Source organism: Mastigoproctus giganteus, chromosome 5 (assembly GCF_048544385.1).
Source record: "Mastigoproctus giganteus isolate SK-2022 chromosome 5, ASM4854438v1, whole genome shotgun sequence".
In the NCBI taxonomy this organism is placed as follows: domain Eukaryota; kingdom Metazoa; phylum Arthropoda; class Arachnida; order Uropygi; family Thelyphonidae; genus Mastigoproctus; species Mastigoproctus giganteus.
The window spans coordinates 153,100,944-153,126,436 of NC_143579.1; the positions used below are offsets into that span (position 1 = coordinate 153,100,944).

The following is a 25,493-nucleotide window of genomic DNA, read 5'->3' on the forward strand; positions in this document are numbered from 1 at the left end:
TTGATTCGATGAATTTATTTATTTGTGTATTTACATTATTTTTACATTTGTTTTATGCCTTACCTCGGACAGTGCCGGTACCGCTTTTCCAAGGCGTAACAGCACTTATTTGTCCAGAGGCAAAGCCATATACATATATACAGCCTCTTACTATGGGGGGGGGGGTGTCAATTTTGGCAATAGGTCGTAGTGCAGTCAGGCGACGAGCCTCGCCTGAGTGCAATAAACCTAGTAAATTTATCAAAAACCAACAAAAATAAAAATAAAATAGTAATTACTCAGAAGAGTATGCCCTTATTTACTAGGTTTATTGCACTCAGGCGAGGCTCATCGCCTGACTGCACTACGACCTATTGCCAAAATTGACCCCCCCCATAGTAAGGGGCTGTATATATGTATATGGCTTTGCCTCTGGACAAATAAGTGCTGTTACGCCTTGGAAAAGTGGTAGCGGCACTGTCCGAGGTAAGGCATAAAACAAATGTAAAAATAATGTAAATACACAAATACGTAAATACACAAATAAATAAATTCATCGAATCAACAACAAAACTACCATAATAGACATTGGACTGAAAATCGGGGACTTCGGCCAATACACCATCGGCACACAGTGAAACGTTAATGCGACTGCGCCATAAAAATAGCCATCCTTAAAACAAGTTAAAGGCGGGAAACTTTCCCTTTTCGACTCTTCGACCCCCACTGGAACACATCAAGTAAGTAATAGTATTGCAATACAAAAAAAACTTACCCATAGGGCTTTGTGTATTCTATCACAGTTGCTGTAGAGATTATAAAGAATTAATTTAATTCATAATAAATAATACTAATTTAACTAACAACAATTAAGAAGAATTAGATAAACAAGTCCAAAAAAAAAAAAAATTCAAAAAGAACCTTAGAATTTAGAATTAATTAAATAGCAAAGCTGTGATAGATGCAAACAGAAACGGGTAAGTAAAAAATGCATTACATCGAATGGGCTGTCAATCCACTCAGAGCCCCCGATGAAGTAGGGGATTGACGTCCACGTGATGTAATACAAAAATGTATAAAAATGTATAAATTATATTATATAGTTATAAAATAGTATTGATAATTTGCCTATTGCTACAGTTTTTCATCAATAAGTGTTATGACAATTTCTTTAGCAATACGCAACAAGTTGCAAAATCCTAAATGTATAGGCCACGGGAAATTAAGATAACCGAGAATAGGCTAGCTTAAAGACCAGTAATGTATTAACTATAACATCTATAGGTAAAAAACACCGGCACGGATAATGTTTAATTAGCCATCATGGCATAAAACAATGACATTAATGATGAACAAAGACGAATTAAACCACAATAGAATGATAATACAAAAGAATAATATATATAGTATGTATGAATAGGAAATGCAAGAAAAAGGGAAAAACAAGAAAAAGAGAGAGAAAGAGGAAATGCACCTGAATGCTCAAAGCTGCAAAGACAGGAAACAAAAAGATATAATGATACAATTAGAAGTAATTAATAAAAAATACAAAAAGATAGAGAAATAAATAAATTAATAACACAAGGTGCCGAGCCTAATATGGAGAAAGGGAAGAGAAATTAAAAGAATAAGAAAAAGCAGGGAAAGAAAAAATTAATCAATGTTAAATAAAAGAGAGCATCAAAATGAGGGTGGTAGGAAATGTAAATAGGAAAAAAAAAAAAACAACCATTTGATACAAACTAAATAAAATTGGTACATAGATCAGGTATTTAATCAGGGGACTACACCTGATCATGTACCAAAACACTGCATTTCTATGCAAACTTATGTTGATGGAGGAAAGATTAAAATATAATCTTGGAAGCTACTACACTTTTCATACCAACAAAGAAATATTGTTCAAGATTTAGGCCTAAATGGATGTCAGATGAACTAATTAGACATGTGACAGAGAAGAAAAATGCATGGGATACATATAAATTAACATGTGATACAGAAGCCTATGATAGATATAAGCTGATCTGTAACCAAGTTACAAAGGAGGTTAGCAGGTGAAGGCAGATTACAAGAAATCTTTGGCAAAGGATGCAAAGAAAAACAGCAAAGAGTTCTTTACTTATAAACTCTAGAAGGAAGGGGATGAATCAGATTGGTCCACTTGATATCGATGGTTCAACTGTTGACGATCCTGCTCAGGTAGCTAACGAACTAAATGAATATTTTGCATCTACATTCACACATGAGGAGTTATTCTCAGTTATTGCAGGCTAGATAATCTTCTAATAACTGAAAGTAGAGTGGAGGAGAAATTGTTGAAGATAAACACAAGAAAGGCACCTGGGATGGATGGAATCTATCCAATTATATTAAAGGAGGCAGCAAAGGAAGTAAGCAAACCCTTAGCCATAATTATGAGAGCTTCCCTGGACTCAGGGAAGGTACCCATGGACAGGAGATGTGCAAATATGACCCCAATCCACAAAGGAGGATCAAAGGGGGACACAGGTAATTACAGACCTGTTAGTTTAACTTCTATTTCAGGGAAATTAATAGGCTTACTGGTTAAAGAAGCATCGCAGGATCATCTAGACAAGACTTCAGTTATAACTCAGACACAGCATGGGTTTGTTAAGGGGAAGTCTTGTCTGACTAATCTGATTGGATACTATGATGTAGTCACAAAGGAACTGGATGCAAAGAATAACTTTGATATCGTATATTTGGATCTTAGAAAGGATTTTGATACTGTTGCACATGGAAGACTGTTGCACAAATTGAAGCAGTGTGGCTTGGAGGCAAATTGCTGCTATGGATAAAGGGATGGTTGAGTGGGAGAAGACAGAGAGTGGTAATCACTGCTCTTCGTGGACTAATGTTATTAGTGGAGTCCCTCAATAACATTAGGTCCATTCTTGTTTGCTGTATTTATAAATGATATTGATGATGGTATATCAGGCTTAGTGTCCAAGTTTGCAGACTATACGAAGGTTGGCAGAGTTGTTAATGACACTAATGACAGAACACTGCTGCAACAGGATCTAGAAAAGTTGAGCAGATGGACTGAGAGGTGGCAAATGAAGTTTACCGTTGACAAATGTAAAGTACTACATATGGGAAGCAGTAATCCCAGAGTAACGTATCAACTCTGTGGTACCACACTGACAGTGGTGGAGAATGAAAAGGACCTGGGGGTAATTGTGCAGGTAGATATGAAGTTTTTTGAGTAGTGCAGATGGTCTGCAAGAGTAGCTCATGGTGTCTTGTCAATGATATACAGGAATTTTTCTAGCAGGGATAAGGAGGTGATTATCCCCTTGTATAAGGCAATGGTCAGGCCACACCTTGAGTACTGTATATAGGTCTGGAGGCTTCATTTCAAGAAGGATGTAGAGCTGTTGGAACGAGTACAGAGAAGGGCAACAAGATTAGTGAACAGAACAAAGGGTTGCTCTTACAAAGAAAGGCTTAAGTTTTGCAAATTACAGTGTCTGAAGACTACGCAACTGCAAGGTGATCTGATAGAGGTGGATAAAGCCTTGAATGGTTTGAGCATGTTTAATGCTGATGGGATTCTTTCTCTTGTTCAGAATAATCACCTGAGAGGGCATAAATTCAAATTGAGGAAAGACAGTTGTAGGATAGATGTGCGGAAGTTTGCCTTTAGCCAGTGGGTAGTTGATTGCTGGAACAAACTTCCATCTGTCATTGTAGAAGTTGATAGCTTAAACAGATTCAAGACTGAACTTGACAAACATTTGGAGTGAGGGGATGAGGGGAAATAAGGGGTGTTTTTTTTTTTTTTTTTTTGGCTGATGCTATATAATCTTGCTTTCTTGCATAATGTGCCCTTGCTAATGCTATAACAACAAAAAAAAAAAAAAAAAAAAAGGGGGTGGGGTGAAAGATAAAACCTCCAAAAACATTTAAGTAAGGTAGCCCTAACACAGTGTATGTAGTAAAATTAAATTAAATTAAAGCAAATTTAAGTGTAAAAGCCTTATTTTCATATACATAACTTAAAAGTATAAAATGTAACGTAAATTCTGAATCGTCTAAAGGACGAAAAGTTTTGAAAAAGACTAAAAGGTGATTTTATGTATTATAATAAAAGTAACAGGCAGTGGTATAGAAATGGGAAATATTGCAGGGTAAGGGAGGGAAAAAGGTAATAAAAATAAAGGAGGCGAAAATAGCAAGAATGAGAAAAGTAGGAATGTCCGAATCGGCCTTGTATTGTACTAATAGTTCAACGGACGGAAGAATGAAGAATAGAAAGTAAAAGCATGAAAAGAAAAGGAAAAGAGTTTAAAGAATACTATGCAAGCTAGGTGTATAAATACCCAACCTCTTAGAAAGGGCCTTGGCTGTGAGAGTGTTAGTAGTAGTAGAAACTAATACCACTGGCCTGTGTTATATTTTAGAATGCCAAAAATACAATGCAGAAAAGTAAATAAAAATAGTGCATAGGAGAAAACAATTAAACACCTGTTAAGTTATGTAACATGAAAGTTGGCAAAAAGTATTACATTAGAAAGAAAATAATTCATCAAGATAAGTAAGTAAAAATGGAATATAAAGAAAAGGAGAGCCATGACGAAATACCACCATCCAAATTTACATCTATACAGCTGTACAAGTATCAGGTTAACCCTAACCAAAATGAGAAATAGTGAATTCAAATTTTTGATTGATGAAAGCAGATATATTCTTTACAATATAATTGATGAAGTTAATTGGAATATCGTTAATGTGTAATTTAGTACAAAGGCCATTTAAGGCATTATTGAAAAGTGTCTGATTGCTGCTTAAATTTGCAGCAATCAGACACCAAATTGTCTGATTGCTGCAAATGCAAAGTACAGCATATGGGTAGAAGTAACCCCAGAGAAACGTACCAAATGTGTGGTACTACACTTAGGGTGGAAGAAAATGAAAAAGACCTGGGAGTGATTGTGCAATCAGATATGAAATTTTCTGAGTAGTGCAGAAAAGCTGCCAAAGCAGGTCATGGGGTATCGTCAATGATATACAGGAATTTTGCTAGTAGTGAAAAGGAGGTGATTATCCATTTGTATAAGGCAATGGTTAGGCCACGCCTTCAGTACTGAGTACAGGTCTGGAGGCTTTATTTTCAGAAGGATGTAGAGTTGCTTGACCAAGTACAGATAAGGGCAACTAGATTGGTGAGGGGAATGAAGGGATGGTCTTACCAAGAAAGGCTTAAGTTCTGCAAATTACAGCATCTGGAGACTAGGAACCTGCTAGGTGATTGAGGTGTATATGGCCTTGAATGGGTTGAGCAGGCTCAATTCTGATGGGATTCTTTCTCTTGCTCAGATTACAAACCTGAGAGGACATAAATTCAAATTGAAGAAAGACAGCTATAGAACAGATGTGCGAAAATTTGCTTTTAGCCAGCGGGATGTTGAAACTTCCATCTGTTGTTGTGGAAGTTGATAGCTTAAATAAATTCGAGGAGAAACAGTACAAACGTTTAAAGGGAATGGATTGTGAATTTTTTTTTTTTTTTTTTGACTGATGCTACATAAGCTTGCGTTCTTGCATCATATGCCTCTACTACTACAATGCTTGCACATAGGAGGGTCCACAGCACATGTCAGATAACTGTCCTATCCTATGTGGATATGAGCTAGAACAACTTCTTCATTATGGTTCTGGCACAGACTAGACTGCTGATGTTCGATTACTTGTTTAATCTTATATAACTTGCAGCCTGCCCGTACCACAAGTGTTGCCATTGGGAAACTGGTATTTTTTCTTTTGTATTATTGCCTGCAGTCTATATAGCAGACTAACAAGCAAGAATTATAAAGGGTCACTACTGATTTGGCACCAGTGTTTGCCAGATTATTTTCCAAGGTTTCAATGAGGTTAAGGATCCAGCAGAAATGAATATCAAATTTAGGTTGAGAAAGAAAGGGTGGCCTCTACTGTACCCTGGACAGGATTGGAGGAGGAACAAATCTGATCAATGACAAGGTCTGCAATGAACTGAGAGAATTGGTGTATATATAATGCATTTTTGGTGGTAGTCGTGGGTTTGTATGCAATCCAAGGCTAATTCAGTTGCATACAGCTCTGCAGTTAGTGAACACAGTGCATTTGGCAGGGACCTGCTTGGATATCGTAGTGTCTGGGAAGAAAGGTGCAGCTCCCACAGATACTTCTGACTTCGAACCACCTACACACACATTGGAAAGAAATCAGAATGTCCGGTTCAGTGTGTCGAGTAGAGTAGTAGGCAGACATCAAGCATTCCAGGGTGGAAGAAGTTGCTTTGGTGATGGTGCCGAATTAGCATTAGCGTTAGTAGAGGTATATGATGCAAGAAAGCAAGCTTATGCAGCATCAGCCAAAAAAAAAAAAAAAAAAAAACCCTTCCACTTCAACCCTGCGTTCGTTCGAAATACCTGTCCAGCTGAGCCTTAAATTTATTTAGGCTATCAACTTCCACAACAAGGGGTGAAAGTCTGTTCCACCAACCAACTACCCGCTGGCTAAAGGCAAATTTCTGCACATCTATCCTACATCTGTCTTTCCTCAATTTGAAATTATGCCCTCTCAGGTGATTATTCTGAGCAAGAGGCAGTGTCCCATCAGATAGAGGTGTACAAAGCCTTGAATGGTTTGAGCATGCTCAAACCATTCAAGGCTTTGTACACCTCTATCAGATCACCTCGCTGGTGCCTAGTCTCCAGACACTGTAATTTGCAAAACTTAAGCCTTTCTTCGTAAGAGCAACCCTTCGTTCCGTTCACTAACCATGTTGCCCTTCTTTGTACTCGTTTCAGCAGCTCTATATCCTTCTTGAAATGAGGCCTCCAGACCTGTATACAGTACTCAAGGTGCGGCCTGACCATTGCCTTATACAAGGGAATAATCACCTCCCTATCCCTGCTAGAAAAATTCCTGTATATCATTGATAAGACACCATGAGCTACTCTTGCAGCCCGTCTGCACTGCTCAGAGAACTTCATATCTGCCAGCACAATTACCCCCAGGTCCTTATCATTCTCTACCACTGTCAGTGTAGTACCACAGAGTTGATACGTTGCTCTGGGGTTGCTGTTTCCCATATGTAGTACTTTACATTTGTCAATGTTAAATTCATTTGCCACCTCTCAGCCCATCTGCTCAACCTTTCCAGATCCTGTTGCAATAGCATAGTGTCAGTAGTGTCCTTGACAATGCTGCCAACCTTTGTATCGTCTGCAAACTTGGACATTAAGCTTGATGATGGTATATCATTATTTATTATTTATAAATACAGAAAACAATAATGGACCCAACACTGAACCCTGAGGGACTCCACTAATAACATTAGTCCACGATAAGCAGTGTTCATTAATTACCACTCTCGTCTTCTGCCACTCAACCATCCCTTTATCCATAGCAACAATTTGCCACCAATGCTACACTGCTCCAATTTGTGCAGCAGACTTCCATGTGCAACAGTATCAAAAGCCTTTCTAAGATCTAAATATATAACATCAAAGTTATTCCCTGCATCCAATTCTTTTGTGACTACATCATAGTATCCAATCAAATTGGTCAGGCAAGACCTTCCCTTAACAAAACAATGCTGTGTCTGAGCTATAACTGAATTCTTGTCGAGATGATCCTGCAGTGCTTCTTAAACCAGAGCTTCAATTAATTTTCCTGGAACAGAAGTTAAACTCACAGGTCTATAATTACTTCTGTCAGCCTTTGATCCTCCTTTGTGAATTGGGGTTACATTTGCACATTTCCAGTCTGTAGGTACCTCCCCTGAGTCCAAGGAAGCTCTCATAATTATGGCTAACAGGTTGCTTACTTCCTTTGCTGCCTCCTTTAATATAACTAGATAGATTCCATCCACCACAGGTGCCTTTCTTGTATTTATTTTCACCAATTTCTCCTCCTCTTTACTCTAAATTATTACAAGATCATCTAGCTCACTGCCAGTGTTTACTTCATCTATGGCATTCTCCTTCCTGAATAACTCCTCACGTGTGAATGTAGATGCAAAATATTGATTTAGTTTGTTAGCTACCTGAGTAGGATCATGAATAGTTGAACCATCGATATCAAGTGGACCAATCTGATTCATCCCCTTCCTTCTAGAGTTTACATTTATAAAGAACTTGCTGTTTTTCTTTGCATCCCTTGTCAAAGATTTCTCGTAATCTGCCTTCGCCTTCCTAACCTCCTTTATAACTTGGTTACAGATCAACTTATATCTATCATAGGCTTCTGTGTCACGTGTTAATTTGTATGTATCCCATGCATTTTTCTTCTCTGCCATGTGTCTCATTAGTTCATCTGACATCCACTAAGACCTGAACCTTGAACAATACTTCTTAGTTGGTATGTTAAGCCTAGTAGCTTCCAAGATAAGTTCTTTGAATGCTTCCCATTTTGAGTTTGCAGTTGGTAACATCAGTTGGTCCCACTGTATAGAATTTAAATACTGTCTCAGACCATCGTAGTCGCCTTTACGAAAGCCATAACCCTTCCCTTTACCCCTAATGGTAGTTACCTCCTTGAATAAATCCCACTTCAGCACACTGTGATCACTGCCACCTAGTGGTTCCTGTATCTGCAGATTCTTAATGCATGAAGAATCACTACTGATAATCAAATCAAGAGTATTGCTCCCTCTAGTTGCCTCCAGAACATGCTGATTTAGATAACAGTCATCCAATAAATCCACAAAAGCCTTGTTAGTGTGTGACTGACCAAGCCACAAATTCCAGTCAATATATGGGAAATTAAAATCTCCCATTATAAAACTCTCTGATTTACTGGTCCACTCTATATCCCTGTACAGTTTGTTATTATACTCATCAGAGTCATTAGGTCTATAGCACACTCGTACTCTCAATTTTTATCTCCCAATGCTTATGTCACACCAAACTGACTCGACACTGCACTGTCCAGCGATGTCGACTGGCTTCCCTTCCTTGGATTTTATGTGTTTCTTAACTAATAGCATAACCCCTAATCCCTTCCTATCCTGTCTATCCTTTCTGTAGACATTGTACTCGCCAAATTCCAGTTCTGCATTACTTATATCTGTGTGACACCACGGCTCTGATATCCCAACAATATCCGCCTTTGATGCTTTGAGCAATACCTCAAATTCATTAAATTTATTTACCAAACTCCTAGCATTGGTGTACACGCAAGTATACATACACCTGTTCTTTTTCTTAGCTACTCTAACACAACCTATGTGTTTACTTGTACCCCAATGACTCCCAGCAGTCTCTGAAATATCCTGCATCTTATTTTCCAAACTGCTGCTCATTCCAATAGAAGCAGTGCAAGAATCACTTTCACCTCTGCCAGTGGCTACTGTTAATCTATTAGTCCTTGTATCCCCCCAATCTAGCAGTTTTCCGACCTACCTAACACTGCCTCGATAGCATCAGAAAACATTCTTGCACCCTTTCTATTTAAGTGTATCCCATCCCTGTAGAAGCAGTCTCTCCTGTTAACAAGTACAGACCATGCTTAAAAAAAATTTTACCCCTTTAGCCTTGCACAATCTTTCCAGGGCCAAATTGATCGACAGGGCTCTCATCATATACTCCCTCCTATCATGTCTGGGCAGAATTGCAGACACTTTCATATTCAACCCTAATTCACAGCTTTTTTTCAACAGTGAATTGTCTACCATGATGTCCAAATCTGAGTCGCCACTTGATATGAATACTGAATGAATAATTGGCAGTCTGGTGAGTGTTGTATAGAATTTTACAGCATGACTCAAAAACAGGAATGCATATGGGGTAGTCTGACAGGGATTTTAATTTTAAAGCATACTGTAGATATTTCTGGAGGTCTCCCAGCCACCATTCTTAATTACTCAATAGATCCAGCTACTGATATCAAAGGGAGTAGATACACCTTGCACCTTTCCTTGCCGAAACTTGGCAATCCAGAGGGAACAACTCAATTCCCCCCTCAGATATCTTTAAAGTCTACCCAACATCAACTCACTGGTTTCCTCTGGGGTTATATACTATGTTTCTCCTCATGAGCCACGACTCTATCAACAGCAAACTGGCATCCATGGGCATTACTGAGGATCCCAAATGTCACTCTGAACTCATTGAGGAATGGGAGCACCTTATACTTCTGTCCAACATACGGAGGTCTTTGGTGCCGACTCATCACTCAAATTCAGGAACAACCACAAGGACACGAATTTTTATATGTCAACAAGGACTTTGCGTCACTGCCAGACCAGGGGAATGCCTTTGTCTAAACCTCTTCTCTGTTTATCCCTCTTCTTGTACAGAAGTGGGAAACCACTGGAAGCACCATGCTCCCTAACACTATGCACACTGTAGAGACAAGTGTTTCTGGTGAAGCAATAATGATGGCTCATTTGCTTCAACCTAGAAGCAGGAGATGTTCAAAATGCTCCAGTGGTAATACGAATCACCTGATTATGCATGGGATCCAGCCATTGGAGAACACAAAGCCTGATTCTAACAGAGGCACATATTTGGGACCCATAATCTAATTTATATCGAACAAGTGCACAATAAAAAGTGCATCGGTCGGCACCCCAAGAATTAGAGGATATTCAAGCCTCTCATACACTTCACGCATAGTTTACAGCTGTGTTGTAAAAAGGTCAACTTTCTATCAAATACAAGCACTAAAAATCTAGTGGAAAACTAGAATAGCATTTTATCTAAGTCTCAGTTCAGGTTCAGGCTGAAGGCTGTGCTTGCTACACAAAATGTATGCAAATTGCTTTTGTGGGGTGAATCTGAAGCCATTATTCATTGTCCATGAGTACTGGCAATCAATTGCATGTTTCAGTTGTCTCTCTCTTGGTTATCCTCATGTTGCAGAATTGAGAAAATATGCTAAAATCGTCAACATGGAGGGCACAGTTTACAGCTAGAGGAAGTTGTTCTGTGATAGCATTCACTTTTATGGCAAAAAGTATAACAATTAAAACTGATCCCTGGGGGCTCTCTCTTCCTCTTGGGAGAAGGGCCAAGAGAAGATAGATCCTATACAAAGGATCGATGGGACAAAAAGTTTTTAATAAAAGCTGGGAGATAACCTCTAAGGCCGATGCTAAAAAGGTATTTTAAAATTTTAAATCTCTAAATTGTGTCATGCACTTTTTCCATATGCACAATATACATGTTATGCCTGTGAACACACTTTACACAGATGTGGATCATGTTAGGATTGGTCAACCAATACGAAGAAGGGGGGAGGTGAAGTAATGTTCTTTCCTACCCATAGCTGTGGCTGTGAGGTAACCACACCATGTCTTCTTTGTTGGTAGACTCCAGACTAATTTTTGATAACAGGAAGGGCAATGTCCTAGTCCATTCTTCCCTAAACACAATGATAAATTCAGTTGTTCATCCCTAAGTTGTTCAATGGGGTGAGATTGGAACTCTGGGCAGGCTAACGAGGCCTTTGCATGGTCATGTCTTCAAAATGAAATACTACAGGTTGTGTAGTATGACATGATGCATAATTTGGCTGAAACAGAAAAGTACCCTCTCCATACACTGCTGCAGCATAGGAAGAGAGAGAGTAATTATCCAAAATGTCAGAATACTGCATGGCATTCATTATTCCAGCAGGAATGACCAATAATCCAAACCAAAACCCCAGATGGTGACAGCACTTCAACCAAACTTTACAGTTGGGATGACACACTCTGGTAAATAATTCCTGGCTGAACCAAACATGGACATCAGATGATCAGAACACTGTGGCATAATTCTTCACTCCATACTACTGCCTTCCAATGTTCTTAGGGCCAATTATGATATGCTGTGTGTCAAGGCAAGTCTATGCTGATGTTGTCTGGTGTGTGTGCTTCAGCTTTTCTGGAAAAAAAAAAAAAAAAAAAAAAAAAAAAATCACACGATATGCAGTTTCTTACATATCATCTTTGTACTAAAATCAGTTTCCGTGGCTTTCTCAAACTGCTGGTTGACAGTATTTAATGAAGACTTATGGAATACATACACTACTCTTCTGAGTGCCTGCAATTTCTGCATTGTTGTTGTTGTTGTATTTGGGTTTTATGGCACAAGGGCCTCTTGGGCCATATTGTGCCTGTTCGATATTTGCTTATCACAAATTTCTCATGTTATTGTGATCATAGGCTATTATAGAGATTTATCTGTTTCAAATAAGTAAACAGTTCCTCCAAATTTGCATCATTGCCAAGAATCTGCATACTCGGTTCCTTCAAATGGGATAGGGAGGTAAAGGTTGATTTTCTGGTAGTTGAAAGTTGGGGACATTCAATGAGAATATGATATATTGTCAACTGCGACTGGCACAACAAACACTGAGGAGGGTTCTCTCCCATAAGCAAATACAGATGAGTTGGATGTGAGTGTCCGATGCGGAGCCTTGCTAGAATTACTTCTTGTCGCCTGCTTTTCCTGATACTAGATGTCCACAATTTTGGCTCTTTTTTTTATCTGCAACAGTTTATTATTTATTTGAGCTTTCCAGAGGTCAGAACACTGCTTCCTACATGATGTTTCAATGATGGATTTGTAGTCGGTGTAGGGCACTGTTTGTCGAATGGAAGTGTTTGAGTCAGGGTGTTTAGCGGCGGCGTCCGCTTGTTCATTACCTGGAATGCCTGCATGACCAGGTATCCAGCAGAAGGTAACATTCTGGTTGGCTTTTTTACAGTAAAATAACTTGGACCGTATCTCTTTAAGAATCAGTTGAGAGGGCGACATGGTAGTTTGAATGGCAGTGATTGCGCTTAAGGAGTCTGTGTATATCAGAGATTGCTTTATACAGCTGTTGTGTATTCTATCTAGAGCTAGTTTAATTGCAAATAATTCTGCAGTATAGATAGTGCATTCCGTAGGAAGAGACACAGCAACTGAGAAGGCAGAAGAAACTGCTGCAGCACCAACGGCTGCGTCTGTTTTGGAGCCATCAGTATAGATAGGTACTTTATCTGAGTTTTCCAACAAATGAGTTTTATGGAGCTGTTGATAGTTTATATTTGCCAGAGAGGATTTTCCCCATCTTGAAAAGAAATTGTCGCAGAGAGGTGAGAGTTCAGTCCAGGAGTTTCAGGAGTAGCAATGTCTTGGAATATGTTGTGAAATTTAAGATCCCAACTGATTGTGAGTTCTTGCAGTCGAATCCCTGAGGGGCGGTTTTCATTAGGCTTATTGTGATATAATTCAACATACTGAGGATCAAACAGGTACTGCCAGCTAGGGTGGAATGGCATGCTTTTAATTTTTGCTGCATAATTACACAATAAGGATTTTCTCCTGAGGTGCAAAGGGGGTTCATTTGCCTCAATATACAGGCTGTGGACCGGAGATGTTCTGAAGGCTCCCACAGCTATCCTAAGAGCACTATGCTGTATGGTGTTTAGACGTAATAGTGAACTTTTCCTAGCGGAGTCATAGACAGGTGATCCATAATCTAATCTTGATCTTATTAAAGTTCTATACACATGAAAGAGAGAGCTTCTGTCAGCACCCCAGGACTTAGCAGAGACTGCTCTCAGGATGTTCAGTTTTTTAAGACATGTAGTTCGAAGGAAAGCAATATGGGAAGCAAAATTAAGTTTGTTATCTAAATATAACCCCAACAGACGGAAATTGTTAGTGACAGGAATCAGGTTGTTTTTTAAAAATATTTCTGGATCCGGGTGAAGTTTGCATTTTTTACAAAAATGAATTGCACTAGATTTCTTTTCTGATAGGGAATAGCCATTCCGCAATGTCCATGATTCAATTTTAGCGATGGAAATTTGAAGTTGTCTTTCAATGGTGTTCATGGTTTGGGATTGACAAGAAACAACGAGGTCATCAGCGAACATATACGATTCTACTGTATTAGGTACATCCTGTGTCATGTTTGTAATTCTTATTGAAAATAACGTCGGACTAAGAATGGACCCCTGAGGAACACCCTACTCTTGTTCAAATGATTTAGATAAATTGTTCATGTATCTAACCTGAAATGTTCTGTGGCATAGGAAGTTTTGTATAAAGTGGGGTAAATGACCTCTCAAGCCAAAAGAATGAAGATCTTGAAGTACACCGTATCGCCAGGTGTTATCAAAGGCTTTCTCAATATCAAGATTGATCATGACCAGATGTTGTCCCCTTATGAAGGCATTTCGGATGTTTGCTTCTGCTTTTATCATTACATCTAACGTGGACCGGTTCTTTCGAAACCCGTACTGATTGTTATTTTGCAAGTTGTTAGTTTCCAGGAACCACGTTAGCCGCCTGTGAACCATTTTTTCCAAGACTTTGCCTAAGCAGCTGGTCAGTGAAATCGGCCTGTAATTATGTGGAAAGCTGCCATCCTTTCCTGGCTTTGGAAAGGCTAGTATAATTGAGTGACGCCAGGAGTTTGGGCAAGTATTTTCTAGAAATATTCGATTGTAATATTTTAACAATGCCCTTTTTGTTCTGTTGTTTAGTTGGCTTATCATGACGTAGTAGATCCCATCTGGACCAGCAGCACTACTGGAAGTTTTATTGAGCGCCCCTAAAAGTTCTGTTAATGTAAATGGCTGGTTGTACGGGTGTGAAACTCTAGTGGAGAAATTGATCTTATGCTGCTCTGATGATTTTTTAATTTTCTGAAAGATTGGGTTGTAGGTGGATACGCCTGATATACTGGCAAATGATTCGGCTAAGGCATTTGCAATTTCTGCCGGAGAGGACAACTCCTTTCCTTTCTAGTTTACTATTGAGGCCGGGGACTGGACATATTTGCCATCAATTGTTTGTATTTTCTTCCAGATGAGTCTGATATCTGTGTCCTTGTTTATACTAGAGGAAAAGCTAATCCATGTTTCTCTTTTTGCTTTCCTTCTTATTTGGCGGAACTTAGCTTTCATTCTTTTAAAACTAATTAGGTTACTGGTTGTGGGGAATTTGCGGAACAAATTCCAAGCCCTATTTTTTTTCTGTTTAGCGTATGTACAATCCGGATTCCACCAGTAATTACTGTGTTTGCGTTTCCCAGGCAAGAACTTTGGTATTGTAGAGTTGGCAGCTTGTAATATTTGATTAGTTATATGTTGTGTGACATAATCTATGGGTTGAAGTTGAATTATTTCATCATCTAACTGAACATTTGAAGCATATTCATTCCAGTGTGCCCTACGAAATTTCCATTTGGAGCGACCCTGCAAAGGGGAGTTTACCCGTGTTTGCAGCTTGCAGAGAATTGGTAGATGATCACTATTTAGAGGATTTTCAAGAACAGACCACTCCGTATTACTACATATGGAGGGAGAGCAGATTGAAAGGTCTATTGCACTCATGGATCCTGTAGAAAAATGTATATAGGTAGGCTCTCCAGTATTCAAAAGGGTAAGTTGGCACACATCGAGAAGATTTTCTATTTGCTTACCTCTTTTGTCGATTGTTGGAGATCCCCACAGTGAATGATGAGCATTGAAGTCTCCAAGTAAATAGAAAGAAGGTGGTAGCTGGTCTATTAGATTTTCTAGATTTTCTGAGGAGATTGAGGAATTTGGGGGAATATATATATATATAGATGCTATTGTAATAGTCATGCCAATTTCTGCGCGCATTGCCACTACCTCAAAAGGAGTCTGAAGAGCAACAGGTTTAGATGGAATATTATTTCTAACAAGAACCGCCACGCCTCCACAGGCCCGCGAGTCGATACTTCTATCTCTTCTGAACATGGTATAATTTTTAATGGTAGGACACACTTGTGGATTTAAATAGGTTTCTTGTAGGGATATACATGCTGGTTCATAGCGGTTTACGAGATCATGCAAGTCATCTTTTGCATTACGAAAGCCTCTACAATTCCACTGAAGAATTCTTTCCATTATCCGTTCTTGTTAGTTGTTTTTGCTTCTGACAGTTTTTTGGTTGTAGCTTGTTTATACCTCTCTATTTTTACTTTGTCTTTCTTAGGAAAGAAAGGACGTGTTGTGTCCATCTCATCAGTTGCGTGGAGTTCTAAAATTCCATCATCTAAATTTTTCTCCTGATCAATATCCATTTCCGTTGAAATCCATGGATGCACCATTGGGGTTTCTGTAGCTTTTGGTTTCATTGTTGACGCATCGGCTGGAATGGAGATTGGAGTATTGCTGGCTTGTTCAGTTGTTTGTTGTGAAGGACACTGTTTGGGAGAAGTGAGTATGGATCGTGCCCAATTCGCGTTAGATGTATTAGGAGGAACTGTAATGTCCGTTTGGATACTTACTGATTGCACCTGTTTGGCAGCTGTGGCATACGTACGCTTTGGCTCCATTTTGATTATTTCTCTTCTCGCCTCTGAATAAGTGACTTTGTTTTCCACTTTATATTTCTGTATTTTTTTCCCTTGCTTCCATAGTTCGCATATTTTGGAGAAAGCTGGGTGATTACCTTTACAATTTGGGCAATTAGGAGTGGTAGCATTGCAATCGGATTGGTTGTGGTCTTTCGATCCGCAGTTAGGACATATTGCCTCACCTCTACATGCAGTCTGAGAGTGTCCATATTTTTGGCACTTATAGCACCTGATTGGGTTTGGGATGTAGGGTCGGACACGGCAATGGAGATAGCCTGCTTTGACAGATGTTGGTAAGATGGGAGAGCTAAAAGTGAGGATTATGCTCCTTGTTGGAATGAGAGTACCATCTTTATGAGTCATGATTCTCCTGGCTTGGATGACTCTTTGTTCTCGTAGCTCTTTGACTATTTCCTCCTCTGATACGGTTAATAAGTCCCATTCTGCAATTACTCCCTTGGAGGAATTTAAGGTGGCATGGGGAGTGACTTTTATTGGATGTCCGCCGAAAGTTGTCAGATTTAATAACTTTGCAGAATGCTGGGATTTCATGGTCTCTACCAGAAGATCCCCAGACTGGAGTCGCCTTACTGATTTTGGTGAATCTGCGACAGCCTCTAAGCATTTTTGCACAAGGAATGGGGACAATTTACTCAAAGGCTGGTCTGATGTAGAGTGCAGTATGAGAAATGCTGGTATCTCCTCTTGAGGATTTGTTTTCAACCTCTTGGGTTGGGAGAAGTCATCATCGGTGTGTTTTGTCGCTAGTTTTGAGCTCGGAGGCTCTACAGGTGGGAACGTATTGTTATCCATCTTTGCTCCTTTCAGCCCCGGGAGAGTGGATTTCTTCTCCCAGGTTACCGGCCCCGCCACGGGGAGGCAGGAGCAGTGCCGCTAGAGTGACCAAGTGGTATAAAAGTTAGTATATTAGTTTAAATGGAAAAAAGAAAGGTGATTTGCCTTTCTGAAACTTAGTTACAGATCGTAAGTCTAAGTTTACTAGTATTTAATGAAAACGTAAGAAAACTTTTTTAACTGAACAAAAACTGCAGCTTCGAGAAAAACGCTCTAGAAATCACCGAGAATCGCTTGATCACTATAACGCTTGGCACCTGGGGCCGCAATTTCTGCAGGCTACATGATTGTTTCATGGCTGTAGTGATACATGCTATACCTCCTCAATTGGAAGCAGCTAAACTCAATGATTCAGCCGATCTATTGTATTTTATTGTTTTGCCTACTGCTATCGAACCCAGTTGTTTTTATATCTATTCCTGACATGTGGATGGTATGGTTCATTTTTCTTAAGCAAAAGTGATATTGGTAGCATAGCGTCTATATCAATATGGAATATTAACATTATTCGGCAAAATTTTTGTAGACAAAAAAAAACAAAGAAAAGTAAAGAAGTAAATAATGGATGCATACTGCAAACCCTATACATGACAGCCAAAGAAAATAACATATGATGGTAACTATATCAATGGAGATAAATGGGGATGGGGTTTATGACAGAAGCTTTAAACAACTAAAGGAGGCAAAGATAAGAAATAATACAGGAAAAAGGATATACTTTCCTTTTCTTGAGAAAATTAATAGTTTGTGAAGTGAAAAAATTAAGAATAATTAAAAAAAAAAAGTGATGATGTGAAGCAGGAAGTGTATATAAGAAACATATCTAAATCACAACTTCCACCCCTTTAACAGAGCCCTTGAAAGAAAACAGGGCAATAGAGACGGATAATAGAAATGGAATTAAAATAACAAGTTTGAGAAGGAGAAAGTCATACAAGTTTTTTGAATGATCCTGTACAAAAAAAATAGTAAATATTTTTTATTAATTAAAAGTTAAACTATTTAACTATCCTCAGGATACCACATCATCCCTATATTTTAGTAGAGCACTTCACTTATCTGTTTATTCTTAGTTGAAAGTCATTTACCATTGCAAGTACTAATTGTAGTTTAAGGCCTGAAGATGTATGAGAATAAAAGATTTTGCAAGTTAAAAAAAAAAAAAAAAAAAAAAACAAAACAACAATGTCTTTGTTGCAATTTTTCATTTTATAATACAGTAAACCCCCGCTATTCGCGGGGGTTATGTTCCTGAGAAATGTCGCGAATACTGAGTTATGGCTCCCATAGTAATAAAGGGGTTCCGTTCCAAAGTATGAAATATATAAGAAAAACTAGTCTAAATTTTTGTCTATGTATGTATTATATGTACCTTCATAATATGACTGTACATAGTGAAATGCAAGCATATGGCATCGAAATGAAAATAAGAAACAATTTAATATTAAATGTAATATTTATTAGAAATTTCAAACAAATCTTTCAAACCAGCACCTTTGCTAGCAAAAAAACTTATCCCACCAGTGCTATCACCAGTTTCGCTAAAGTATTGATAAAGAAGTTTTGCCTTTTCACGAATGATGAATGAACGTAATGGAATTTTATTTTTAATTTGGTCTTTTATCCACAGATTTAAAGCTTTTTCCATTTTTTTTAATTTAACATCATGGGTTACAGAGCAAATTTTTGAAGCAATTAGCGCGTTTTCACGGACACCACAGCGGATTTTTTCTTCCTATTTCTTGATTGATCGTACCGTTGACTCATTTATTTTATAATGTTTTGCCACTGAAGAGACACTTTCACCATTAGCTTTGATATTTTCACATTTCCCTTGTTATTCGTAGCCATATTTTTGTACGGGTAAAAAAGAACTTGTCCACAATAAAGTCACTTTCTTCCGTTAACACACTCGAAAAAGTCTGTTTTACACTGCAAAATGGTAGATTTATCACAAATTTATAAATTTATAAGCATATAAATTAAAAGCAAATGACCAAACCTTCCATGACAAGCGCATAGCACATACTAAACAAGGATTAGCGAGAAACATCCATGCTCGCGATTTTGTCACCCTTCTCCCCCCACCCACTGAACGCTGTTTTGACCGGGAAAGATAATTTTAGCCACGCCCATGTTTTTTATGGCGAAAAATGTTCACGGTGCTTTAAAATTCACATTTTTTAGGTTTCATTTTATATTAAATCAACGATAGCGAATACGCGAAAACAGATACCGCGAATAGCGGGGTTTACTGTATTCTTTTCTTTTTATTCAGATGTTGATAACATAAAACAACAACAAAACTGGATAAACTGAAAGGGAATGTGAGGATTCAGCTCAGTAGAATATATTACAGAATGAATAAAAAAATTATCATTGGGTGATAATTTTTTAAAACATGTTTAATATTTCTCAGTAAACACTAACATTACCAAATTCTTACAAAACAAAGAATGAAAATGGGAAATAATCACCTAAGAGTGAAGCAAGTATCTGGCCAGAGACAGGGTCCACAATTAGTGCCTCTTTCTCATAATATTTGCTGTAAGAGAAATTCACTTTAAACATATATTATAATACTATTTATTAGGCAGGTGGATTAAGAGAAAAAAATCAGATAAAAAAGAAATGTGAGAACCATCAGTAGAAGATATAATTTAACAAGATTTTCAGTGGAAATTAAACTAGTACTGAAATTAACAATTCATCATCAACAACAGAAAATATTTTATCACATTTATAAAGAATGTTAATGAGTGATGTTTTTGTCATTGCACAGAATTATACAAGACTAATTTGCTAATCTAATTACTCTTGGTACCAACACTACTACATCAAACACCCACACATTATTTTAAGTTCTAAATTGACTATAAACCTTCAATTTCTAAAATAAATTTAAGTATTCAACAAGCTGTAGAAAGAGAGTAAGATGGTAATAAGTCACTTCATTTAAAGATACATTTGGTTTACTAAATAGTATCATATATATTTTTTTTTTTTTTTATAAACAATGATGTGTTCATTTTTTGTTAACTCTTTTTATGTGCCAAACACATTTCAATGCTTTCCTGTTTTTTTACAATAAAAAGACATTCGAAAAATTATAAACAATCCCGATGCCGAAATGTCTCTAGGACATTTGCTCCACTTGTCCTTAAACCCTGTACTCCAGAGGTAAATCCAGTTTTGTGCTCCATTTTACATACTCTCATAAAACTGGTGTCTTTCCTTCTGCTTGAAAATAAACTCATTACTAGCCAAAACCAAAAAAAGGTGAAAAATTCCTCCTTTACTATTATCATCTCATCACACTTATTTAACTTTTTCTAAATTAATGAGGAAATCTAATGACTATTAACTATAGTAGTGTTGCAAGAAAGTTCCAGAAATTGCCATAGTATATTTTCTGTGATCTGGGGAACTACAGAGGTTTAAGTGTTAATTGCACAATGTCCAGACTATACTCTAAAATGTTTCAGTTAAAATTACGACAGGAGGAAAAAGATAAGGTAAGTGAAGAACAAAGCGGATTTAGGTCAGGCCACTGTTGTATGGACAATTTGTTTCTACTACAACAACAACAGCTAGTGGAGAAAAGAAAAGCAAAGAATAAAAGATACCTTCTTTGCCTTCATCGATTTAGAAAATGCTTATGACTCAGTGCCAAGAAAGGAATTTTGGAACGCCCTTCAAAATATGTCAGTTAATGATTAGGGAATTGTACGATAACAACAGGGCATATATTAAAGTTGGGTTTGTTTCATTTGTTATTTGATTTTTAGGACCATTAGCAAATAAGGCCATATTGCTCCAGGGATATGCGTTGGTCATTCACTGACCTTTCCGCATCCTCCATATTTGGTGATTAAAGTTGGGAATATCTAACCTAATTTATCCAACAAAGGGGCTCAGGCAAAAATGTAGCCTATAACCTTTACTGTTTAATGTTTTCTTGGAATGTGCTTTACAAGAATGGAAAAGAAGCTGTTATGGAATGGGGGTACCAATTAAGGGCAAATATCGTTGGAGTCTAAATTTTGCCGATGATCAGGTTATCATTGCACAAGATGCTTACGATTTAGAATACATGTTGAGAAAATTGCATCTTACATATGATAAATGGGGCCTCAATATCAATTTTACAAAGACAGAATACCTAAGCACAGCAGAACATCATGATGAATTGGAAGTTACAAAGTCTATAAATCTAAAACCTGCTGATGTTTTCAAATATCTTGGCAGTATTATAACTAAGGAAAGATTGGGGAAAAGAGGAAATTTATACACAAATTCATCAAAGTAGGTCATCTTAGTGCCCTCAACGCTATATAGTGGGACAACAATATCTCCCATAGAACTAAAAAACATATATCAGACAGTTGTTAGTGGAATCAGTACTTTGCTATGGCTATGAGGTGTGGATACTGAAAGAAGGTAACAAAAAGAAGCTTAGGGCCCTAGAGATGGACTACCTACATCTGAGTGCTAGGATTTCTAGGCTAGAGAGAGAAAGAATGATGAATGAGGAAATAAGAAGACATACATGCATGCAGATGAATATATTATAGAACGAATAGAAAATAGGAGGTTCAGATGGTTTGGATATCCGCTGCACATGAATGAAGAGAGATTGCCTAAAATTATATATGAGTGGATACCACAAGGGAGGAGAAGGCAAGGGCACCCTAGAGGTGATCTGCTGTATTAGGTAGAACACAGAGAGATAGATATTTGTTATGACAATCACTAACACAGCTGCCAGAGTGGCTGTCAAATCTATCACAATATATTAATTTAAGTGATTCTTGCACATTCTCACATTATTAAGTTAAATGTAGTGATTTTTGCTTCAAAACAGCATATGAACCTGAAACCAACCTGATTAAAAAAAATTGAAGTTAAAAATAAAAAAATAAATAAAGCTTCAAATAGAGAAAGCAACAAGTTTTGAGTGATTTTTAGAGTTTGGAGATTGCTAAAAGTAAGAAATTAACGTTAAATAATTCACATCACTAGTTTTTATTGCCATACTTTGCAATGGTCATTTGCATTTTTCAACTCAGCTAATGTAGAATTAGTAGTGGCAAATGATGCAAGAAAGCAAAGTTATATATCATCAAACAAATAACCTTCCTATTTCACCTATCCATCCCCTCCAATAGTTTGTCTTTGAATTTATTCAAACTATCCAATTCCACAATGTCAGATGGAAGTTTGTTCCAGCTAGCAACCACCCATTGGCTGAAGACACTTCTGCACATCTATTCTGCAACCATTCTAACTCAATTTGAATTTATGCCCACTCATGTGCATAATCTGAGCAAGAGGAAGAATTCCATCAGCATTGAGCTTGCTCAATCCATTCAAAGCCTTAAACACCTTAATCAGATCACCTCTGAGGTGCGTAGTCCACAAATGCTCCAATTTGCCATATTGCTCCGGGGGTATGAAAGTACTTGGGGGGGGTACAGAAAGGCTTCAGTTTTATATGCAGAACTGAAACCTTTCTTGATCAGAGCACCCCTCTGTTCCCATCATCAATCTCTTGCCCTTCTCTGTACCCACTCCAGCAGCACTATATCCTTCCTAAAATAAAGCCTTTGGACCTGCATACAGTAGTCAAGGTGTGGCCTAACCACTGCCTTGTACAGTATAATAATCACCTCCTTATCCGTGCTAGCAAAATTCCTCTATATAATTAACAGAACTCCATATGTTCTTCTGGCAACCTATGTGCGCTACTCAGAGAACTTCATAACTAACTGCACAATTACCGCTCACCCCACGTCTTTTTTATTCTCCACTACTTCACAGTTGATATGTTATTCTGAGGTTACTGCTACCTATATGTAGTACTTTCATTTGTTAATATTAAACTTCAGTTGACACTTCTCAGCCCATCTGCTCAACTTTTCTAGATCCTGTTACAGTAGCATACTGTCATTAACAACTCTGCCAACCTTTGTATCATCTGCAAACTTGGAAATTAAGCCTAATATACCTTCATCAATATCATTGACAAAAATACAAAACAACAATGGGCCCAACACCAAACCCCGGTGGACTCCACTAATAACATTAGCAACAGATACGCATTAGGATTCTATTGAGAGAATCATGCAACAATGCACATTGCATCAGGAAGAGACAGATACAGACATTATAAAACCTTCTCTCAAATCCAGCATGCTAACAACCATACCTACCATGTGGAAGATTTATACCACTTGCAGCCCAACTACACTAATCACTTGGAACTCCGACTTCCTTTCTTCTCAACTTTATCCAGTCCAACTTTCCTAAGAGTGAGGTAATTTTCCTTGGTGATTTTAATGATTACAAGTCCAACCAACACACAGACCCAGTTGGTCAAGATTCTGAGGCCTCTGCAATTACTAATGACCTCAGATTATTCATTTATTTAAGAGAATGCCAAACAATCCTACCCACCCACCCACCCACCCACCCACCCACCCACACACACACACACACCACTCATGATCTTTTTCTAAAGAGTAACCCTTCAAAGTACACTGCAGAGTCGAGTGACTCTCCAAGGACCTCAAGATTATAACTTAGCAATGGTCTCTTCTCTAATGGAGCCTTTCTCTCATAGCCATTCTCAGCCTCATATTGTTTGGCATTAAAAAAGTGAAGAATGGAATGATATGCAAGATTTCTATTCTTCCTTTAATTGGTTGGATAAATGTTTTAAATCTTGTAATGTCAAAGTTTGGTCAGATTGTGTCAGTGAAATTATTCTTGTAGGGATGAAATCCTTTAATCCACACTCAGATCAATACACAAAATAAAAGTATGCAAATGTAGAATAACATTATGTAAAGTAAATTTAAGATAATTAATTAATGCTATCGAAACAAGGATTAAACATGATATAAGAAAATATGGAAAACTATAATATAAAAAAACAAAATACAAAGCTATATGCATCAGAGAGAAGAGCATAAGTTAAGAATGTCAATATCAGACGTAAGTGCCCGCATAAGAAAAAAAAATTCTATACAGTGAGACCAACTGATGATGCTATCAACAGCAAATTCTAAGTGGGAAGCATTCAAGGAATTAATCGTGGAAGCTACTAAAAGTTTCGTAGATATTAAGAAATACTGTTCAAGGTTTAGGCCTAAATGGTTACCAAATGAACTAATGAGACTCGTGACAGAGAAGAAAAATGCATCGGATGTATATAAATTATCAAGTGATACAGAAGCCTATGGCAGATATAAGCTAGTACTGTAGGAGGTTAGGGTTACAAGAAATCTTTGGCAAAGGATGCTAAGAAAAACAGCAAGGATTTCTTTACTTATATAAGTTATAAAAGGAAGGGGGATGAATCTGATTGGTCCACTTGATATCGATGGTTCGACTGTTGATGATCCTGCTCAGATAGCAAACAAACTGAATGAGTATTTTGCATCTACATTTACACATGAGAAGTTATTAAGGTTTGAAATTGCTAGAAGGTTAACAAATTGTAGCAGGGTGCTTAATGATATTGTAATAACTGAGAGCAAAGTGGAGGAGAAATTGTTGAAGTTAAACATAAGAAAGGCACCTGGTGTGGATGGGATCTATCCAGTTATATTAAAGGAGGCGGCAAAGAAAGTAAGCAAGCCCTTATGCATAATTACGAGTACATCCTTCGACTCACGGGAGGTCCCCACGGACTGGAGATGTGAAAATGCATCCCCAATTCACAAAGGGGGATCGAAGGGTGACACAAGTAATTACAGACCAGTTAGTTTAACTTCTATTCCAGGTAAAATAATAGAGTCACTGGTTAAGGAAGCATCGCAGACAAGGCTGCAGAAATAATTCAGACACAGCATGGGTTTGTTAAGGGAAAGTCTTGTCTGACAAATTTGATAGGATATTATGATGTGGTTACAAAGGAACTGGACGGAAAAAATAACTTTGATGTCATATACTTGGATTTCAGGAAAGCTTTTGACACTGTTGTGTCAAAAGCTTTCAACCCTGCCCACCTCTGTATCATCTGCAAACTTCGACACTAAGCATGATATACATTTATCAATATCATTGATAAATATACAAAACAACAGTGGACCCAACAGCGAACCGTGTGGCTCTTCGTGGACTAATGTTATTAGTGAAGTCCCACACGGTTCGCTGTTGGGTCCACTGTTGTTTTGTATATTTATCAATGATATTGATGAAGGTATATCAGGCTTAATGTCGAAGTTTGCAGATGATACAAAGGTTGGCAGGGTTGTTAATGGCAGTAATGGCAGTGTGCTACTACAACAGGATCTAGATAATTTGGGCAGATGGGCTAAGAAATGGCAACTGAA

At 37.8% G+C, this 25,493-nt stretch overlaps 1 protein-coding gene across 3 annotated transcripts in view; it reads right to left on the reverse strand.

Annotated features, from left to right (window-relative positions):
• The window catches only part of LOC150085771 (small G protein signaling modulator 1-like), a 744,108-nt gene that overhangs the window by 631,650 nt on the left and 86,965 nt on the right, over window positions 1–25,493 (reverse strand). For all 3 annotated transcript variants that reach the window (XM_090374245.1, XM_090374244.1, XM_090374243.1), the window contains exon 6: window positions 19,632–19,699. In XM_090374245.1, coding sequence (XP_090230371.1) covers window positions 19,632–19,699 — 68 coding nt within the window. The remainder of the gene's footprint in view (window positions 1–19,631; window positions 19,700–25,493) is intronic.